We start from the raw sequence: 18,794 nt of genomic DNA on the forward strand, positions 1-18,794 counted from the left end.
TGAATTGATGATCCAGAACCAATGATCTTTCAGGTGCTGGGAGTCCAGAAATTTGTTTTCAGACCCAAAATCAGTACAAAACACAAATATGGCAGCAGAGGTTTGGCAGAGGAAATCGTATTGAGTTTCAAAGTCCTTGAGGTCCCCACGGAGGTTAGCTATAGCCAGTGGCTCAGAGAAGACGTCAATGTTTCTCTTCCCACTGGGCAGATACCAGCTGATCTCCACCAGCCCATTGGAAATCCTCCTTGGGGTGTCACCGCACTCCATGTTTTTGTGAACAAAGGTTTCGTAGTGCTCCTGGGGGCTACTGAGAAGCTGGTTCAGAATGTGAGACTTGGACAAGCTGCTGTTTCCCAGCCTCACAAAAGAGATCATGGGGAGATCAGAGAGAACAATGTTCTCCTCTACAAACCCGCTTGGGTCTGTCAAAGAGTGCGGCTTGTACTTTTTCACAATATCTCTCATGGACCAGAGCATTAAAGTGCACTGCTGTTTATCACACTTAGGAAGGAGCAGAGGCACAGAGAACTGGCACATGGACATTTTCAAAACCATCTCCTGCTGAAGAAAGCCATCTGAGCAGAGAAACACAGCAGTTATGAGGTCCAGGGGGTTGACTCTGTTGCTGCTGCCCTGTGGATTGTACAGGGTGTCCATTATACTGTCCAGGGTCTGGGGTCCTGTGTCCTGCTTTGAGGTGCACCTCACACTCCTAGCAGTCACATTCACCATCATCAACCTCCTCAGGAAACACCACGGCAGAGATTTCAGAGACTGGATGCTTTCATCACTTGAAGTCTCTCCATCAATCTCCAGCACCTTGCTCAGAGTCAGCTTGTTCTTCAGGTGGTGTTCCAGTCCCAAGTCACTCACCAGTTCATCCAGACTAGTTTCTGTCGTTGTGGAAATAAATTAAATCGCATTACTACATTTCTGTACAGTGACACACAATCCGTTTAAAATTACTAATAATAGATGTGAATGTAATGCTTACAAAAAGGACCTGAACAATTCAGCGTATTTTTATGAGGTTTAAAATGACAAGTATAAATATTAAATATGCATCCTCAAATGAATACATTTTGTCACTGACTTGTGTGTATGCATGTTGAGCTGGTCTTGCTGCAGATTCCGTTTGGAAGGACTGCAGTGAGGTTGAAAGTATATTCCACCCCAGGTCTCAGATCAGTAAGGACAGCTGTGGTGGTGTTGGGTGCACATATCTGTGATCTGGACTCTTCTCCCTCACAGCCGTAGGTGATGTGGATCTCATGAGAAACTCCCTCCATGCTGACCGGTCTTTCCCAGCACAGTCTCACTGACCTGCTCTGCACATAAGTGGCTTCCACCCTCTCAGGGGCAGATGGCTCTATTTGAGATGACAGAGAGGGACGTTTCAGTCAGAGCTGTAATTTCTTTTAGCCTGCAAACATTATATTTTGCAAGAAAAAGTCCCGGATATTTACAGTTTGTAAAGTTTTATTCATTAATTCTACATATACACACAAAGTATACACACTTGTACACCTGAAAAACACTACAGATCCTGGCATACCGAATCCTTGCTATCGCTTGACTTCAGACTTTATTGCCCACAAGTGGAAATTTTCTTTGTACAGTATTTAAAAGATCACTTTTTACTTCCATGCAAACTCCCAGAAAAGCATGCAGTATGTACTGTTATATAAATGGTGTTGATTCTGGGCCCAGACTGGATCTGTTGTCTGTGGTCTCCTTCTGATACTCAACCCAAGTAAAAATTTTGATTGGAACATAAATTATTTGTATATCATTTTAAAACCAGTTCCTTTGTGTTACCACCTGGTCTTGGGTCAGACTGTAACAGGGTGAATGATATGGGAAAGGGAAACGTAGTGAAAATCAGTAACTCTGGTCCCCATCTGCCTATCCAAATCTAGCTGAATGCTGGCTAGTCTTCGAAGGGTACTGGGCACGAGGTAGCTTTGAATGCTCAACTTCAGACGGTTAGGTGATAGTCGGAAACCAAAAGCCTGAATAGCGTACCCCCCAAGGAGTGTTAAATCTCCACCCTGGGTACCTTCAAAAATAATAAAGGAAAAATAACAAAGCAAAACAAACTTGTGTCCCGATGGAAGGATCTGTAGACGAGCTGGGAACACACTAACTAACCAGAGCAGAGACCAAAACGAGAGTCGAGGTTGGGAACGAGCAAATAGTCAAACACAAAATCCAATCAGCAAATAAAGTATAGGGGCTAGGTGAGAATCGGAATCGAATACGAGAGCGAATTATCAGAAACACTAAATCATGGGGCAAACAAACTAGGAAAGCTAAAGCAAGAATCGGAGTCCAAGGGAACAAGTCAGTGGTCATACACAAGATCTAATCAGCAAACAAACCAGAAGGGCTAGATAGGAAAAATTGAGTTAAATTCGGGAAGTCAAACAAAGCAATCACTAAACACACCAGCCACAAGTTCCAAGAGCTAGTCTTCGCTGGTAGGTGGTAAACGGCGACTTTTTCAAGCCAAGTAACTGGAGTCAGAAACGATGACAGATGACAACCGGAACGAAGAAACACACACAACAGTGACAAATGTAAACACAAACTTACGACTGGGGTTGTAACACTTTACCTGGGGCAGGTGTGCCAGGTGTGATCTGCTCAGCAGGTGTTATGTCTCTCTGCTGGTTCTCTGATTCCAGCCAACTTGTATGTGATTTGTCCTTTTTCTTTTTCATAGTTTCCTTTAAAACAGGCTGTAGTTTACCCCCTTTCATTCACAATTTTGGAAAATCTCATTTCACTGAGAAGTGAATTTGTGTAACTGATGCTGTGCAGAAATAAAGACTGATTGACTGGCCAGGGTGTACCTCTGCCTCAACTTCGGTAGGGTCAGTGTCAGGGGGGCCAAGGCTCTTGGAATCAGTGTGGTTATCATAGTGGGTGTGGTTCTCACTGATTGGGTGCTCCGGCCCGTCCTGTTGGTCAGATTCTAATACAGCAAGACAAAAAAGCAAACAGAACAGCAGATGTTAGAATGTAGGCAGGTGCCTCTACACAAGATTGAAATATCTTTCCAAAGACCTGCATGGTAATTTTTAAATCAAGGCTGTTAGAGGATATTGCAGGACTTTTTGCAGTCACGTGCCGAAAGGGCAACCAGACTTAACAAAACACAGCCTCCGCAAAACTAAGCATCCTTAACCCTGGGCAACACTACTGCCGAGCATGGATCTGCAGGCTACCAGCCACAGTCGGCACTGGAATGGTAAGTATTTGATCCTGGGACATGGGGATTAGCCATACAGTAGAAAGGTGCCTTAACAGTTCATTTCACATGCTAAAAACATTTTAATTCCATATTTTATCGTGTCAGGTTACAGTTAAAAAGGGGTCACAGGAAACACTCTCTTGTTAAGTTTATTGTGGGCTCACAAAGCACTACATGCCACAGCACTAGACCCTGACTGTCACCAGGTAGGTCAACTGGAAGCTCATTCGTTATCTACTGTGGCAACCTGCAAAAGTAAATTGTTGGTATCATGTAACCAATGAGATATCCAGTAGGGGATGATTCGGTGGTCAGAGTCTGTTTTCTGTAGGAATCGGGCCAGGACCAGGACCCCTTCTCCCACACTGTTTATTTCTGTTTATTCCAGAGGGAAGAGTGCCCCCTGCTGGCCTAACAATACCTCTTTCAGCAGAAAATGGGTTTTCCCAGGAAGCCTACCATCCAGATATCAACCGAAAAAACAAGCTTTCAAAACACAGTTGCGCCGGGGTCTCTCCATGAGATCCTCACCTTTACTGATGATCTCGTCTTTAGATGCACTCACACTCTCCTTTGAGTCTTCAGGTTCCTTCAATGAAAAATCATCACATGCAGTGTATTCATATCATGCAAGTCTTTTTAGTTAATTATGAATGCTAGCTTATATATTTAAGAGCTGGTTTTTTATTGTTGGACTTTCGCAGCACTGGTGTGAGCTTCAGTATGTGCACAATTTATGATGAAATATGAGCAAACCAACAATGCCCTGAATAATAAATTATTAAAGTCTTTACTTTGTCAGAACAATTATTAATAATGAGAACCATTCTTCAGAAATTTACCTTAGCCTCATTTTCAAGGTACTCCACAGCATCTTTGAATACCTGCAACAGAGCCACACCCAAACCCCTGTGTACGAGCTGCAACAGAGTATAATAAAGCTGGTTTGAGTGTCTTTGGCGAGTGCAGCAGAGCTGAGCAATGCAGCTGAGACCTGTCAGTCATCCAAGCTGACCAATCACATGCTTCTGAGACTGAGAGTTTTGGGTTTGTCTGAATGTAACTATAGGAATATGGCTTTGGAACAGACATATTAAACCAAAAATTGGAGGGCTGCAGTGTCTGGTGGTTCTTGGAGTGTTTCAGCACTTATGTGCCTAATTTAAGTTGCCGTTTGCCTAAAAAGATCTTTGTTCCCAAGACCTAAATGGGGTGCCCGACAAAAAAATTACAACAAAAGAACAGTCAAGGTTCTGACCCTACAGGACTGGAGTTAAACCTGCAGACACTGCGGCCCTCCAGAACTGGAGTTAAACCTGCAGACACTGCGGCCCTCCAGGGCTGGAGTTAAACCTGCAGACACTGCGGCCCTCCAGGACTGGAGTTAAACCTGCAGGTACTGCGGCCCTCCAGAACTGGAGTAAAACCTGCAGACACTGCGGCCCTCCAGGGCTGGAGTTAAACCAGCAAACACTGCATTCCTCCAGGATTGGAGTTTGGTTAGTCCCTGCTCTGGGGTTTGTGTAAGAACTCTCACCTCCTCCTTCTCCACCTCTTCCTCCTGTGCAGTACACACAGTGTCTTTGGTGTGTTTACACAAAGTCCCATCCATGGTGTCAGTATCCGCTAAACCACTCTTTGCGTCTGACTTATCTGGGTCTGCAGAGGAGGGCTGGGACTGGGCCAGGCAAGAGGATGGGTCCTCTGGTACTGGTTCTGGGCTCAGACTGGATGTGTTGTCTGTGGTCTCCTCCTGATACTCTGAATCTGCACCAGAGATGTTCAGAGACAGACCACAGTCACACTCCCTGGTATAAAATGTGCAAGGAAGTGGTCCACAATCCTTATCATCCACCCCAAGTCAAATGTTGATAATTGGAATTCATAATAATGATGTGAATCAGGGTAAACTCATAGCCCATATTTATAATTGTTAAATGAGAAGTCTTCATATTAAATATGCATTCAGCCCATACAACGTATATGCAAGAGAAGGTAGACCCCAGCAGCAGTATAACTTAAGTGCATTAGGGGGTCCAAGGATGTGTCAATTGTAGGAGGCCCACATAGTTAGTGTTGGTATAGATTCCTTGATCCTAGCCTGCGATTGGCCACAAATGGAATTTTTGAATATGGTGATTAAACAAATCTAATAGGCTGGAACAACAGTTCTTTGTCTCTGAAAACTACATAAACTCATGTATTGAACTTTATATGTTTGAAGACAGTACCTGTACTTCTTCCTGACCGGTCATTTTATAAAAACATCAAATAGAGCTCCTGTTTGTTCTCTTTATTTTGAGCACCATCATTTTTGTTATAAAATTCCTACCAGACACTGGCACACTGAAAAGCACAGCTGATCCAGGCAGACTGCATCTTCCCTAACTCTGAGTGGCACTATGGCCATTAATGCACCTGTGGGCCTACCGGCCTCCGATAGCACAGGCATGGTCAGGATTTGCTCCCAGGCCAATACAGCAGAAAGATGCTTTAACTGTTTACTTTACACACTAAAAACATTTTTATTCCATATTTGATCATGTCAGGCTGCATTTAATAAAGGGTAACATACAATATACTCTTTCATTAATCTCAAAACTGAAATTATTGTATATGGTTTGAAAACCTGTTTCTCTGTACCTGGGGTAGGTGTCCCAGGTTTGATGTGCTCAGCAGGTCTTGTGTCTCTCCGCTGGGTGTCAGATTCTAACACACTTGTCTGTGATTCTTCCTTTTCTTTCTGCTCTTTCAAAGTTACCTGTAAATCAGACCTCGATTTACCCCCCTTTTCATCCCCCTTTTTACCCACAATTTGGGAAATCTAATTTCATTGAGAATTTAGATTACATACTAATATTTAAAAAAATGTTTTAAGTACTAGAAACACTGAAAAATACACACAACGAACACTGAAAAGATCCCACTGCGTCCCTCCAGGACTGGAGTTTGGACCCTACTCTGGTGTTTATGTAAGAACTCTCACCTCCTCCTCCAACTCCTCCTTCTCCTCCTGCTCATCCTTCCCCTTCTCCGCCTCCTCCTTCTGTGCAGTACACACAGTGTCTTTGGTGTTCTTACTAAAAGTCCCATCCATGTCATCAGTATCCGCTAAACCACTCTTTGCGTCTGACTTAGCTGTGTCTGCAGAGGAGGGCTGGGACTGGGCCAGGCAGGAGGATGGGTCCTCTGGTACTGGTTCTGGGCTCAGACTGGATGTGTTGTCTGTGGTCTCCTCCTGATACTCTGAATCTGCACCAGAGATGTTCAGAGACAGACCACAGTCACACTCCCTGGTATAAAATGTGCAAGGAAGTGGTCCACAATCCTTATCATCCACCCCAAGTCAAATGTTGATAATTGGAATTCATAATAATGATGTGAATCAGGGTAAACTCATAGCCCATATTTATAATTGTTAAATGAGAAGTCTTCATATTAAATATGCATTCAGCCCATACAACGTATATGCAAGAGGAGGTAGACCCCAGCAGCAGTATAACTTAAGTGCATTAGGGGGTCCAAGGATGTGTCAATTGTAGGAGGCCCACATAGTTAGTGTTGGTATGGATTCCTTGATCCTAGCCTGCGATTGGCTACAAATTGAATTTTTGTATATGGTGATTAAACAAATCTAATAGGCTGGAACAACAGTTCTTTGTCTCTGAAAACTACATAAACTCATGTGTTGAACTTTATATGTTTGAAGACAGTACCTGTACTTCTTCCTGACCGGTCATTTTATAAAAACATCAAATAGAGCTCCTGTTTGTTCTCTTTATTTTGAGCACCATCATTTTTGTTACAAAATTCCTACCAGACACTGGCACACTGAAAAGCACAGCTGATCCAGGCTGACTGCATCTTCCCTAACTCTGAGTGGCACTATGGCCATTAATGCACCTGTGGGGCTACCGGCCTCCGATAGCACAGGCATGGTCAGGATTTGCTCCCAGGCCAATACAGCAGAAAGATGCTTTAACAGTTTATTTTACACACTAAAAACATTTTCATTTCATATTTGATCATGTGAGGTTGCTTTTAATAAAGGGTAACATCCAATATACTCTTTCATTAATTTCAAAACTGAATTTCAAACTGAAATTATTTGTATCTGATTGTAAAACCAGTTCCTTTGTACCTGGGGCAGGTGTGCCAGGTGTGCTGTGCTCAGGAGCTGTTGTGTCTCTCTGCTGGTTTTCAGACTCCAACAGACTTGTCTGTGATTCCTTCTTATCTTTCAAAGTTTCCTGTAAATCAGACTGTCATTTATCCACCTTTTACCCACAATTTGGGAAATCTCATTTCACTGAGAAGTGAGATTACATGCTGATATTTTTTGAACAAATTTAAGCACATGAAACACTGAAAATGCACACAGAAATCTTGTCAACAGATTGAACAGTTCTGCTAGCTAACCATTTCATCTGAAATAAGCAATAGGGAAATGGCTGCATGCATAAACTAATCAAATGGTTGAAAATGAATGCAGTTCAGAAAACTAGCATCTGTCCCTGAATGAATACAAATGAAAACGTTCATGTCCTTGAGATTCAGCTATAGAATTGCTATGAATGCCATGAATAAATGACCTTGAATAATTCAAAGCCATGTTCAAATGGTGTGAATGATGCTGTACAGAAATAAAGACTGATTGACTAGCCGGGGTGTACCTCTGCCTCAGCTTCAGGGGGGCCAAGGCTCTGGGAGTGGGTGCTGTCATCAGAGTGAGTGTGGTCATAACAGTGGGTGTGGTTATCATTGTGGGCGTGGTCATCAGAGTGGGTGTGGTTATCAGAGTGGGTGTTGTCACTATAGTGGGTGTGGTTATCATTGTGGGTGTGGTTATCAGAGTGGACTTGGCTCTCACTGATTGGGTGCTCAGGCCCTTCTTGTTTGTCAGAGTCTAATACAGTGGGTCAAAAGAGCAAACAACGGTAGCTGTCACAATGTAGGCAGATCCCTCTACACACGATAAAACACAGGCTCTAAATATTGTTCTGGAGTTCGTGCTCCCTGGCCAATACAGTAGAAAGATGCTTTAACAGTTTATTTTACACACTAAAAACATTTCCATTCCATATTTTATCATGTCAGGCTGCATTTAATAATAGGTAACAGAAAATATACTCTTTATTCATTTCAGAACTAAATTTCAAAAACTGAAATTATTTGTATATGATTTTAAAACCAGTTCCTTTGTACCTGGGACAGGTGTGTCAGTTGTGATGTGCTCAGGAGCTGTTGTGTCTCTCTGTTGGTTTTCAGACTCCAACAGACTTGTCTGTGATTCATCCTTTTCTTTCTGCTCTTTCGAAGTTTCCTGTCAATCAGACTTTCATTTACCCACTTTTCATCCCCTTTTACCCACAATCTGGGAAATCTAATTTCATTGAGAAGTGAGATTATATGCTGATATTTAAAAATAATTTTAAGTACACGAAACACACAGAAATACACAGAAAGAACACTGAAAATATCCCACTGCCTCTCTCCAGGACTGGAGTTTGGTCCCTGTTCTGGAGTTTGTGTAAGAACTCTCACCTCCTCCTTCGCCTGCTCATCCTCCTCCTGCTCTTCATCCTCCTCCTTCTTCTCCTCCTCCTTTGTAGTACACACAGTGTCTTTGGTGTCTTTACTCAAAGTCCCATCCATGGTGTCAGTATCTGCTAAACCACTCCTTGCGTCTGACTTATCTGGGTCTGCAGAGGAGGGCTGGGACTGGGCCAGGCATGAGGATGGGTTCTCTGGTGCTGGTTCTGGGGCCAGACTGAATGTGTTGTCTGTGGTCTCCTCCTGATACTCAGAATCTGCAGCAGAGATGTTCAGAGACAGACCACAGTCACACTCCCTGCTATAAGAGGTCCAAGGAAGGGTCCCCAACCCTTATCATCCACCCCAAGTTTTACTATTAATGTATTAATTGAATATCGTTTTAAAACCAGTTCCTTTGTACCTGGGGCAGGTGTGCCAGGTGTGCTGTGCTCAGGAGCTGTTGTGTCTTTCTGCTGGTTTTCAGATTCCAACAGGCTTGTCTGTGATTCTTCCTTTTCTTTCTTCTCTTTTAAAGTTTCCTACAAATCAGACTTTCATTTATCCCCCCTTTCATCCCCTTTTTAACCACAATCTGGGAAATTTCATTTCATTGATAAGTGATTAAGTACATGCTGATATTTTAATTTAAAAAAATTGTTCTGCACAAAAAACACTGAAAACTGCACAAAGAATATTTTCTGCAGAATTAATATTTCTGCTGTTTCATCTGAAATAAGCAATAGTGAAATGACTGGATGCAAACTAATCAAATGGTGGAAAATAAGTGCAGTTTAGTGAACCTCCTGCATCTGTCCTAAACTAAATGTGATCTAGCAAATGTCCTTTATGCCATTTAAGGTTGCTATAGTCAGTATAATGACCTGAAATTGGTATGCAGCTAGCTCCCAACATATGTAGTTAGCCAGCTGCCTTACACATACAGATTTTTACCTGTAGATGGAAATTCATACATGCTCCACTAAATAATTTTATTGGGTCAAGTGCTGCAATCCAGAGTGTGCTGGCACATACAGTAGACCTGGGTGTCTAAATATTAGCTGACTCCCTAAATTTTAAAAGCTTGTGAGCGTTCTGCCACCTCTGGACGCTTGGCACCTCCCCCTCTTCGTGTCTGTATTTCCCGCTCGCGTCTGCTGTCTGTCCTGGCCCCTCGCTGGTGGAATGACCTCCCCGTGGCGGTCAGAACAGCAGAGAATCTGACTACCTTCAAACACAGACTAAAGACTCATCTCTTCAGGCTGCACCTCTCCCCACCCCTCCCTAACCTATAGTTTAGCTCAATGTACCTTGTTAGGCTAATGCGATCACATTAGTTTTTATTTGGCAGGATTGTTTTTGTCTGATTCTGATTAGGCAAATGTGATTTCAGTGCTAGTTTGTACTTGGCAGGATTGTTTGTTGTTTGCTGAACAGGTTACCCTACAGGGTTGGAGTCCTGATCTACGTGGTCACTTCTGGCACTACGATCTTTACTTCACTCTAGTGTTTTTCTTTTGCGCCTCTGCACTTTGAACTGATGCACTTGTTGTACGTCGCTCTGGATAAGAGCGTCTGCTAAATGCCTGTAATGTAATAATGTAATATTGAGCTATTTTGTCTGCTAATAGACCCTTTAACTCAAGATATGTTCTCTCACAGTTATGTGTCATGAAATGAACTGACTGAACTGGCAAGCACAGTGTGAATTCCCGAGATTCTAATAAATATTCCCATCGCTGACATGTTCTTGTCCTTGAGATTCAACTGTAGCTGCTGGCGTGAATTATTATCCTTGAGTAAATCAAAGTGATTTTGAAAGTCACAAATGATGCTGTACATAAATAAAGTCTGATTGCGTAGCCAGGGTGTACCTCTGCCTCATCTTCAGGAGAGCCAGTGTCAGGCTGGCCTTGGCTCTTGAAGTGGGTGTGGTCATCAGAGTGGGTGGGGCTCTGGCTCTTGGAGTGGGCGTGGCCATCAGAGTGGGTGTGGCTTTGGGAGTGGGTGTGGTCATCAGAGTGGGTGGGGCTCTGGCTCTTGGAGTGGGGGTGGCCATCTGAGTGGGTGTGGCTTTGGGAGTGGATGTGGTCATCAGTGTGGACTTGGCTCTCACTGACTGGGTGCTCAGGCCCTTCCTGTTCGTCAGAGTCTAATACAGTGGGGAAAAAAGAGAAAACAGAACGGTAGCCATCACAATGTAGGCAGATCCCTCTACAAATAAAACACTGGCTCAGAATATCTCCAAAAATGAACCAGCGATATTTTGATAATATGTGCACATGCAGTGTTAAGATGGTCAACAAAGTGTCTCAACAAACCTGCAAAACAGAACAATTTGTGAAATTTACTTATTTTCATTAGTGATGAAAATTAGTATTGGTTCCCAAAATTTACCTAATCCAGAAGGCTCCTTTTGATCAGCTAGCAAGCTGGGCTAATGCTAGCTAGCTAAGTGATGACCTGAAAATGAAGCTAGGGGACCTGGTCACTAACTAGCTTGTTGGGCTTACCTGTGTCAGGTGTCCTTGCAGAGCACAGCTTGTAGCCGCATTCACTGCAGAACTTGTCATTCTGTCTACATTCCCTGCGGCACTGGGGGCAATCCATCCTCCTCCCGCTGGGCAAACATCACACAATTACAGCAAGAAGAACCAAGGCACCATATACCAAATTTCTGAGCATTAGGGGTTGGAGATGAAGGACAGCCAATAATGCAGGGGGACATAGCTCAGGAGGTAAAAGCGGTTGTCTGGCAGTCGGACGATGGCTGGTTTGATCCCCCGCCCTGGGCGTGTCGAAGTGTCCCTCAGCAAGACACCGAACCCCTAACTGCCCCAACGAGCTGAATGGTACCTTGCATGGCAGCCTTTCACCGTTGGTGTGTGAATGTGTGTGTGAATGGGTGAATGAGAGGCATAAATTGTAAAGCGCTTTGGATAAAAGCGCTATATAAATGCAGTCCATTTACCAATTTTTCTTTTTATAGTATAAATCAATGGATCTTACAGATGAATCCCCGGTTGACTCCAATCGTCTACTTGTCAGCTCAGATTAATAATCTTGCATTTTTGTGAATAAATGATGGTCATTTTAGTCAGATGTGTTCACTCAAGTAACTTTGATCAATTATACTTCGCATTGTCATCCTGACCTTCGTTACAGGAGGCAAAGCAATCTTATTAAAAATAAATAAAAATTTGTATTTGAAAAAAATCAAAACAGATTAAATTCCGTTACATTACAGTACATGTATTTAGCAGATGATCTGATCCAGAATGACTTGCGATGTACACTATATTATACAGACGTGACAACATTTCAAGAGAAAGGAGAATACATGTGACACCACTAAACCCCTAATGCATGTAGAAAGCCCTATTTCTGCACGGTCCTGTGCTATAATCCTGGTATTAGTTTGACCTCTCTTGATATTAACCCATGCTACGAGTAGTTTGTTTTTAACTTCACTTACCGGAAAAATCGTTCTAAAATCCAACAACGTTTTTCCGTAAAAGAAGAAAGCAAAGCGTGAACTTGAAATCGTACTGTAATCTTTTTCACCAGACTGATGCTCCAGACCTGGCGCACTTGAAACGGAAACAACTATTGACTGCCATGTAATTTTGTAAGCAAGCAAATCGAAAGTATTTATTTTAGTTTCGTATGGGAGGTGTGTTCACTGTATTTACTTTGTTAGATTAATTATTTTTCTAATTATCAACTTGACCTTGATTTATAAGGCAAAGCTGTCCTAACAAAATATTCTTGTTGATAATTATCTCTTGGTAGCCTAGCTGTGGAACAAAAGCTGTATAAATCTCTTCCAGGAAAAGTAAACTGAAAATTTTTATGTCACCTAAGGGTAAACTTAAGACGGTTGAAATGCATTACATTACATTTATTTAGCTGATGCTCTCATTCAGAACGAGTCACTATGTAGGAAAACATGAGTGAGTTCAGCTGATGTATAGAGAATTAGTGCCATACCTGACTAACATTTCAAGACAAAAGAGAATATATGTGACATCACTAAAGTGCAGACATCCTTAGAGGCCTGCTTGTATTTTTGCATAGACTGCGTTGTTGCTGTTCTCGTTTGTGCTAGTGTTAATCAGTTTAACCTTCAGGGTCCAAGTTGAACTATGCGGTTGTTCCCTGCACTTGGAACGGTACTTCTCTCTAGGGTTTTCGACATACTTGTTCCTGGATATGATTATACACTTTGTTGTAGGTCGATCTGGATAAGAGCGTCTGCCAAATGCCTGTACTGTAATGCAATGAATCACTGAAGATGCAGGTGTGTTCAATTCACTGTATTAACTTTGTTGTGTCAGTTCTACTTCCTTATTGCCAACCTGAACTTGCTATACAAGTCAAAGCAATCTTGTTAAAATCACTGTGCTAATGATTGTCTCTCAGGGAAGAGATAGAAACTGATGATCCGCTGTGGCGACCCCTAACAGGAACAGACGAAAGAAGAAATGATTGTCTCTCAGGTAGCCCAGATGTGGAAACTAAATGTATTCATGTCATCAAAGGAAGGCTTGGCATTATTGAAATGCATTAAAATGCATTAAATGACATGACATTACATAAATTAATCATTTAGCCAACACCCTAATACAGAACAACTTAAAATATAGGAAAACAATAGTGAATTCACCTGATCTATTGACTAATAGTGCCAGACCGACTACCAGCATTTCAAAACAAATGAGACCATATGTAACATTAAATATCGACATTCCTTGCAATATAATTTTTTGGTCTCGTTATCTCAAGGTCATGACACACCTTTTGATCACAAGAAAACGGAGTTTACCTCCTGATCATGGCATATTTAGGGGCCAATGCAAGTCTATGGCAGCCCATAGAACCCATTGGTGGTTTTTTATGAAATTTGGCACATTGATAAAGGACAGTCCAATGTATCCAGTCATCGAATTTGGGGTCAATCCATCCGTCTCTGTAGTGCCACCAACAGGCCAAACTTCAAGGTACATTTTTGCTTATAACTTTTGAACCGTTTTCTCCTAGAGTTAATTTCCGTTACATTGGATTTTCCGCCATTTTGAATTTAACGAAAAACCTACTTTTCACCACCAAATTCAGTACATGTCATCTACAGACTGTGCTGACCAAACATTATTCACATTATTCACGTTATTCACAGAATTTTGCTAAAACTAATTATATGGCCACTATGAGCCAATGAATATTGAGTAGGGCGTGGCTTTTAACACAAAGGTGTGTAAATTCTGAACGGATTGACCTAACGTCACGAAACTTCGTAGGCATATCAGCAGACATACGTGGAGGCTAATCCTCTATTTTTGGCCCGATCAAACAAAATGGTGGTGCTAGAGAGCTCATTTCCTGTTTCGGCATAACCACCGATTTTTTCGAAACTCAGTACATTGGTATAGGGGCACTCCAAATGGACAGGGAGCAAAAATGAAGCCGATTGGCCATAAGGTGGCGCTATCATGAGCTAATAGGTGTTTAAAAAAAAAAATATCTTTGAACAGGCATATCTCCGGCCCGATTTGAGCTACGGTCATGAAATTTTGGACATATGTGCAACTCGTCAAGCGTAACAATATAAAGACCCATAAGCTCCGCCCATTAGATCTTCTGCAAATTTTACTTTTTTACTTCAAATGCTTTCTGCCAAGGAAATCTAGACTTTTGAATATCATTATACATTAACAACAGCAGATGGCGCCATGTATCTTTAAAAAGGTTGCTTTTCACAAGGAGATGGTTCAATGGTATTAGAAATCCCAGTAGACTATTCTTTTTAAATGTTCATTTAATTTAAATAACTTATTAATTTGAAAATGTGATTGCGTTTTATTTTCTTTTAAATGTGACAATTTTGTGTAAATCATGAAATAAAATATGTCAGCATACCCTATTTTATTCATTGTTTCAAATGGTTTGAAGTTCAGGGTGCGTCCTCTTTCAGTTTGTACCTTGTCCCTGTGTTCATGCGGGTTTCCTCTGGGTATTCTGGTTTTCTACCGTAGTCCAAACGCATTCAGGCAATGTCAATTGGACATGCTATATTGCTCATGGGTATAAGTGTAAGAGTGTGTGTCAATGTGTCTGCTCACCCTGCGATGGACTGGTGTCTTGTTCAGGGGTTGTTCTGGTTGTTTGTCTGCCTGGTGCCCCTGTAGTGCTTGACCCCTTCATTGCTGCTCGCAGCTATATTTATTCTTGTAATAATTTCGAGGTGGATGATCCTGCTGCTGCTAGCAGTATTTACATGGGTGTGGGTGAGACCAATGTTCTCCAAACAAAAACTTGACATTACTCATTAAGGGAATCACCGATTAGCATATTTTCCAAACATTTAGGTTCTACATTTTAATATTACATTTACATGGAACATTTACATTTATATTTAACATTTATATTCATATATAATCCATGATTTTTCAATGTTGCTTTAATGCAGAATATTACTCTTGGTAAGGTGATTACAATTTTGAGACAAAGTTCACTCCAAATGATTAAAAAGTGACATTTGAAAGTTTTTTTTCTTTTTGTACACTTGGTGATGTCAAATGTGCAAAATTTCAGCAGTATTACAGAATGTGCAACATTTTACAAATGGCACTCCATAGAGGCCAGAGTAAAAGCTGGAATCTTCATGTCTAGAGGCTGAGACGTTTTAATATAAACAGAATAGGTTAACTCGAATTTAGCTCAGGTTTCACCTGTATATAGCCCACCTACTTTCTAGCAGGATATAAAACTTTTCAAACAGATGTAGCAAGGTTTTCACCTGAATGTCTGTATGGTGTTTCACCAACTTGATTGATTAATTTAGATGATGAAACAATAAGAAATAAATGCAGATGTGGTCCATGTGGTTAAAACTGCTCAACAAAATGAGCTTGATGTGCAGAAGCTGATTCTGACATCGTGAGGGAAATGTGTGAGTAGCATGGAGGAAAATTGAGAAAAGATATAAAAGGCAGGAAATACTCAGGGGTACACATTTTTGAGGCCGAATTTCCAGAAGACCAACTTCAGCCAGCAAAACAACATGAGTTGAGGGTGAGTCAACTGGAGATGATATATGTAGGATATATGTAGACCCCCATGACTTCACTTATATCTTAAAATAAACAAGACAACTTAATTGTTTCATCTCTGTAAAGGGAGGGTACACAAAGTACTGTGAACAGGAGCCCCAATAGTCACAACAAAATGATTACTTGTTGAAAACAATTTTTGTTGGTGTAAAATATAATCTTGAATTATATATTTTTGTGTTTGTGCATAATATAATTTTCCAGTATTGCTTGTATCGCAAAGCTTTTATAAAGCACAAATAAACTACAGTATTTAACAAAGCGTTTGTAGTCTAAAGTCCTGTTCGTATGTATAATAAGCTGTTAATGAAACAGAGGGTGTACTTGTTTCATTCATCCAGCATATAATCCTGCACGGTCCTGGGCTACAGTGCTCTATAGCAATATCTGTCGATATAAGTTTTGCTTCACTTACCGTGAAAATCTGTTCTGGAATCAATTTGCGCACAATCTTTTCCGCAGAAGAATAAAGCGAAGTGTGAAGATGCAGACCGAATCTTTTCCACAGGCTGATGATCCAAACTGGGCACTGAAACTGTCACCCAGTTTTATAAGCAAGTAAATCGAAAGTGTTCATTGTTATGTTTCGCTTGGTAGATTGATAGATTGATAGTGAGCAGAGCTACTGTACTCATGCAACATTTAATTTCTCAATTTATGTTTGAGGATCAGTGACATCAGTTATGTCAGTTTTGACCTGGTATGGTTTAACCACCTCCTGTTTATCACAATGGGTATTTTATCACCCAGTTGTATTTTACCTTGCCATCTTGTCAGTCATATACAACTATGAGGTCAACATGTATTTTGTACTTCATATATCTCATTTATTGTGTGATACATTACTTGTTTCATAACAAAACACATTTTGCAGCATCTTATTGATTATATTTGCCATGATGGACGTAGGACGCACATTTTTGTTTGATAATCTATGTTTAGCATGTGCGAACTTCCAAGATGCAGTATTGTGTTTGTCTTATTGACTTGACATGATCAACAAATTCACAACTTTTATTTTTCAGGTCAAACATAACCCTGGTATTAACAATTCAAGAGCCATATGCCACTTTTGTTGAAAGTAAGCCTTATTAATCAAGGGTAAAATATAGGTAAAAACACAATAAACATGAACAATTTTATCCATATACACTGCCACTTGTCACATTGTTTTTCATCTTTAAACAGCACTATTACATGAATGGATGGGTTTGTAGAAAGTAATCTATTCCTACTGCAAATGGATGACAGTATGTGAGAGTCTGTTTGTGTGACTTTTTGCACATCCAGCAGGTTTTTCTAGTTTTTCATGTTGGTCAAAGATATAAACACTCGACAGTGACTGAGCGTGACAAGCCGTTTAGCATTCACCCTATCAGCGCGAGTCCGGCTGCATCAGCAAACATCTATGAGAGCTTTCACTTTGAAAAGGTGCGGCAAAACTAGGCAAGAGTGTTCAGTGTTCTTATTAAAGTAAAGCTTTATGAAACTTTTTCTGTGTTGTTTCAGAAATAAAACATATTGATTTAATATTCTGCCTGTTTGTTATTTTGTATAATATATATCAGGACCACTGTTGGCAAAGTTGGAATCTTTATTAACAATTTAAAATGGTAATTCAATTGTTTGGCAGTATGGCTCTGTTCCAGAAGCACCTCCACCCATTCACACAAGCATGCATGGATAGGGCAGGGATGGCAGCAGCAAACCTCAAAAACCCTCACCCCCCCCCCCAGCTCTACAGGCATGGTGACCCCCTTACCCAAACCCTCCCTCCCCCCAGCTCTACAGGCATGGTGAACCCCTCACCCAAACCCTCCCTCCCCCCAGCTCTACAGGCATGGTGAACCCCTCACCCAAAACCCTCCCTCCCCCCAGCACTACAGGCATGGTGAGCCCCTCACCCAAAGAAAAATCTCCTCCCAGCCCTCCGAATGTTACTGGAATTCCCCTGAAACTATCATGGTCATACATGATCCTTTTATTATTAGAGATACTTTTTGTTCCTGTTCCGTTTCTCAGAAATCAGGACATCTCATTGTTTACTATAAATACTGGGATGGCAGGTATGCCATTCTGCCAAGTTACGCCTCAGACCTATACAGCACCTTTTGTTTGGCACAGGATTCCATACAGAAATAACCATAATGACCACAGACTCTCAGCCCTTAAAGACATTAAGTTCTGTACCTTCATTTATATTTACAGGGCCAATAAAGGTGATGGTGTGTTTGCTGGCTAATTAGTAATGCAGTTTAAATGCTCAACAAAAGGAAAATCCAAATACTGCAAAGCAAAATGCTGACAACAAAAAAAAAGTATAACTGGTTCAAAAAACTATTCCTCCTCTGGCATCTCCACCTGTATTCCCACACTGGCAAGATGCCACCATTCAATCGACAGTAACTATCCGCCTTTTCGTTGGGAACTTTGTACGGCCACAAAACCATTGACACTAGGAACAAAAATAAAGATAATGGCTTCCTCAACACCTGCCTTTTCTTCCCTTCCGGGCTGTTTTTCACAGACTACACTGTTCATGCTCTTCTTCCTGTTAATATGTGCGCTTGTCCTTGTTGTTCAGCATCATCTCTCTCTCCAGCCATTCCTGCAGTTACCTCTGTACGGCCCTGGTTCAGTCAGGCCTCAGCCTTAGAATGAGACCATGAAGATGTCCTGGTCCCTCTAGCTGGCTGGCTATGAAACTGACCTGTTCAGGGTCACCGTAATGCTGAGGCCCATGTAGGTGCAAATGTGACAGCCAAGTGATGAACGCTAAATTGGAAGTAATCCATTATTGATAAACATAACGCGATTTCTGAGTCCGTCCCTGGTCAAAGCAGAATCAAATGCACTCGCCTATCTTACAGCAATGTAGCATATGCTATCCCCAG

The 18,794-nt window shown here is 41.5% G+C and overlaps 1 protein-coding gene across 5 annotated transcripts in view; it reads right to left on the bottom strand.

Moving 5' to 3' along the window:
* The window catches only part of LOC118231724 (titin-like), a 237,812-nt gene that overhangs the window by 58,285 nt on the left and 160,733 nt on the right, over positions 1-18,794 (bottom strand). The window contains exons 9-11 of one of the 5 annotated variants that reach the window (XM_035425843.1): positions 2,859-2,938; positions 2,621-2,732; positions 1,097-1,372 (exon numbers count right to left, since the gene is read on the bottom strand). The exons of 3 other annotated variants lie outside the window; for them this stretch is intronic. In XM_035425843.1, coding sequence (XP_035281734.1) covers positions 1,097-1,372; positions 2,621-2,732; positions 2,859-2,938 — 468 coding nt within the window. Of the gene's footprint in view, positions 1-1,096; positions 1,373-2,620; positions 2,733-2,858; positions 2,939-12,266; positions 12,393-18,794 lie in introns of those variants that run through there. One more of the 5 variants, XM_035425845.1, reaches the window with a different exon arrangement.

This window comes from Anguilla anguilla, chromosome 7, assembly GCF_013347855.1.
Source record: "Anguilla anguilla isolate fAngAng1 chromosome 7, fAngAng1.pri, whole genome shotgun sequence".
NCBI classification, from domain to species: Eukaryota; Metazoa; Chordata; class Actinopteri; order Anguilliformes; family Anguillidae; genus Anguilla; species Anguilla anguilla.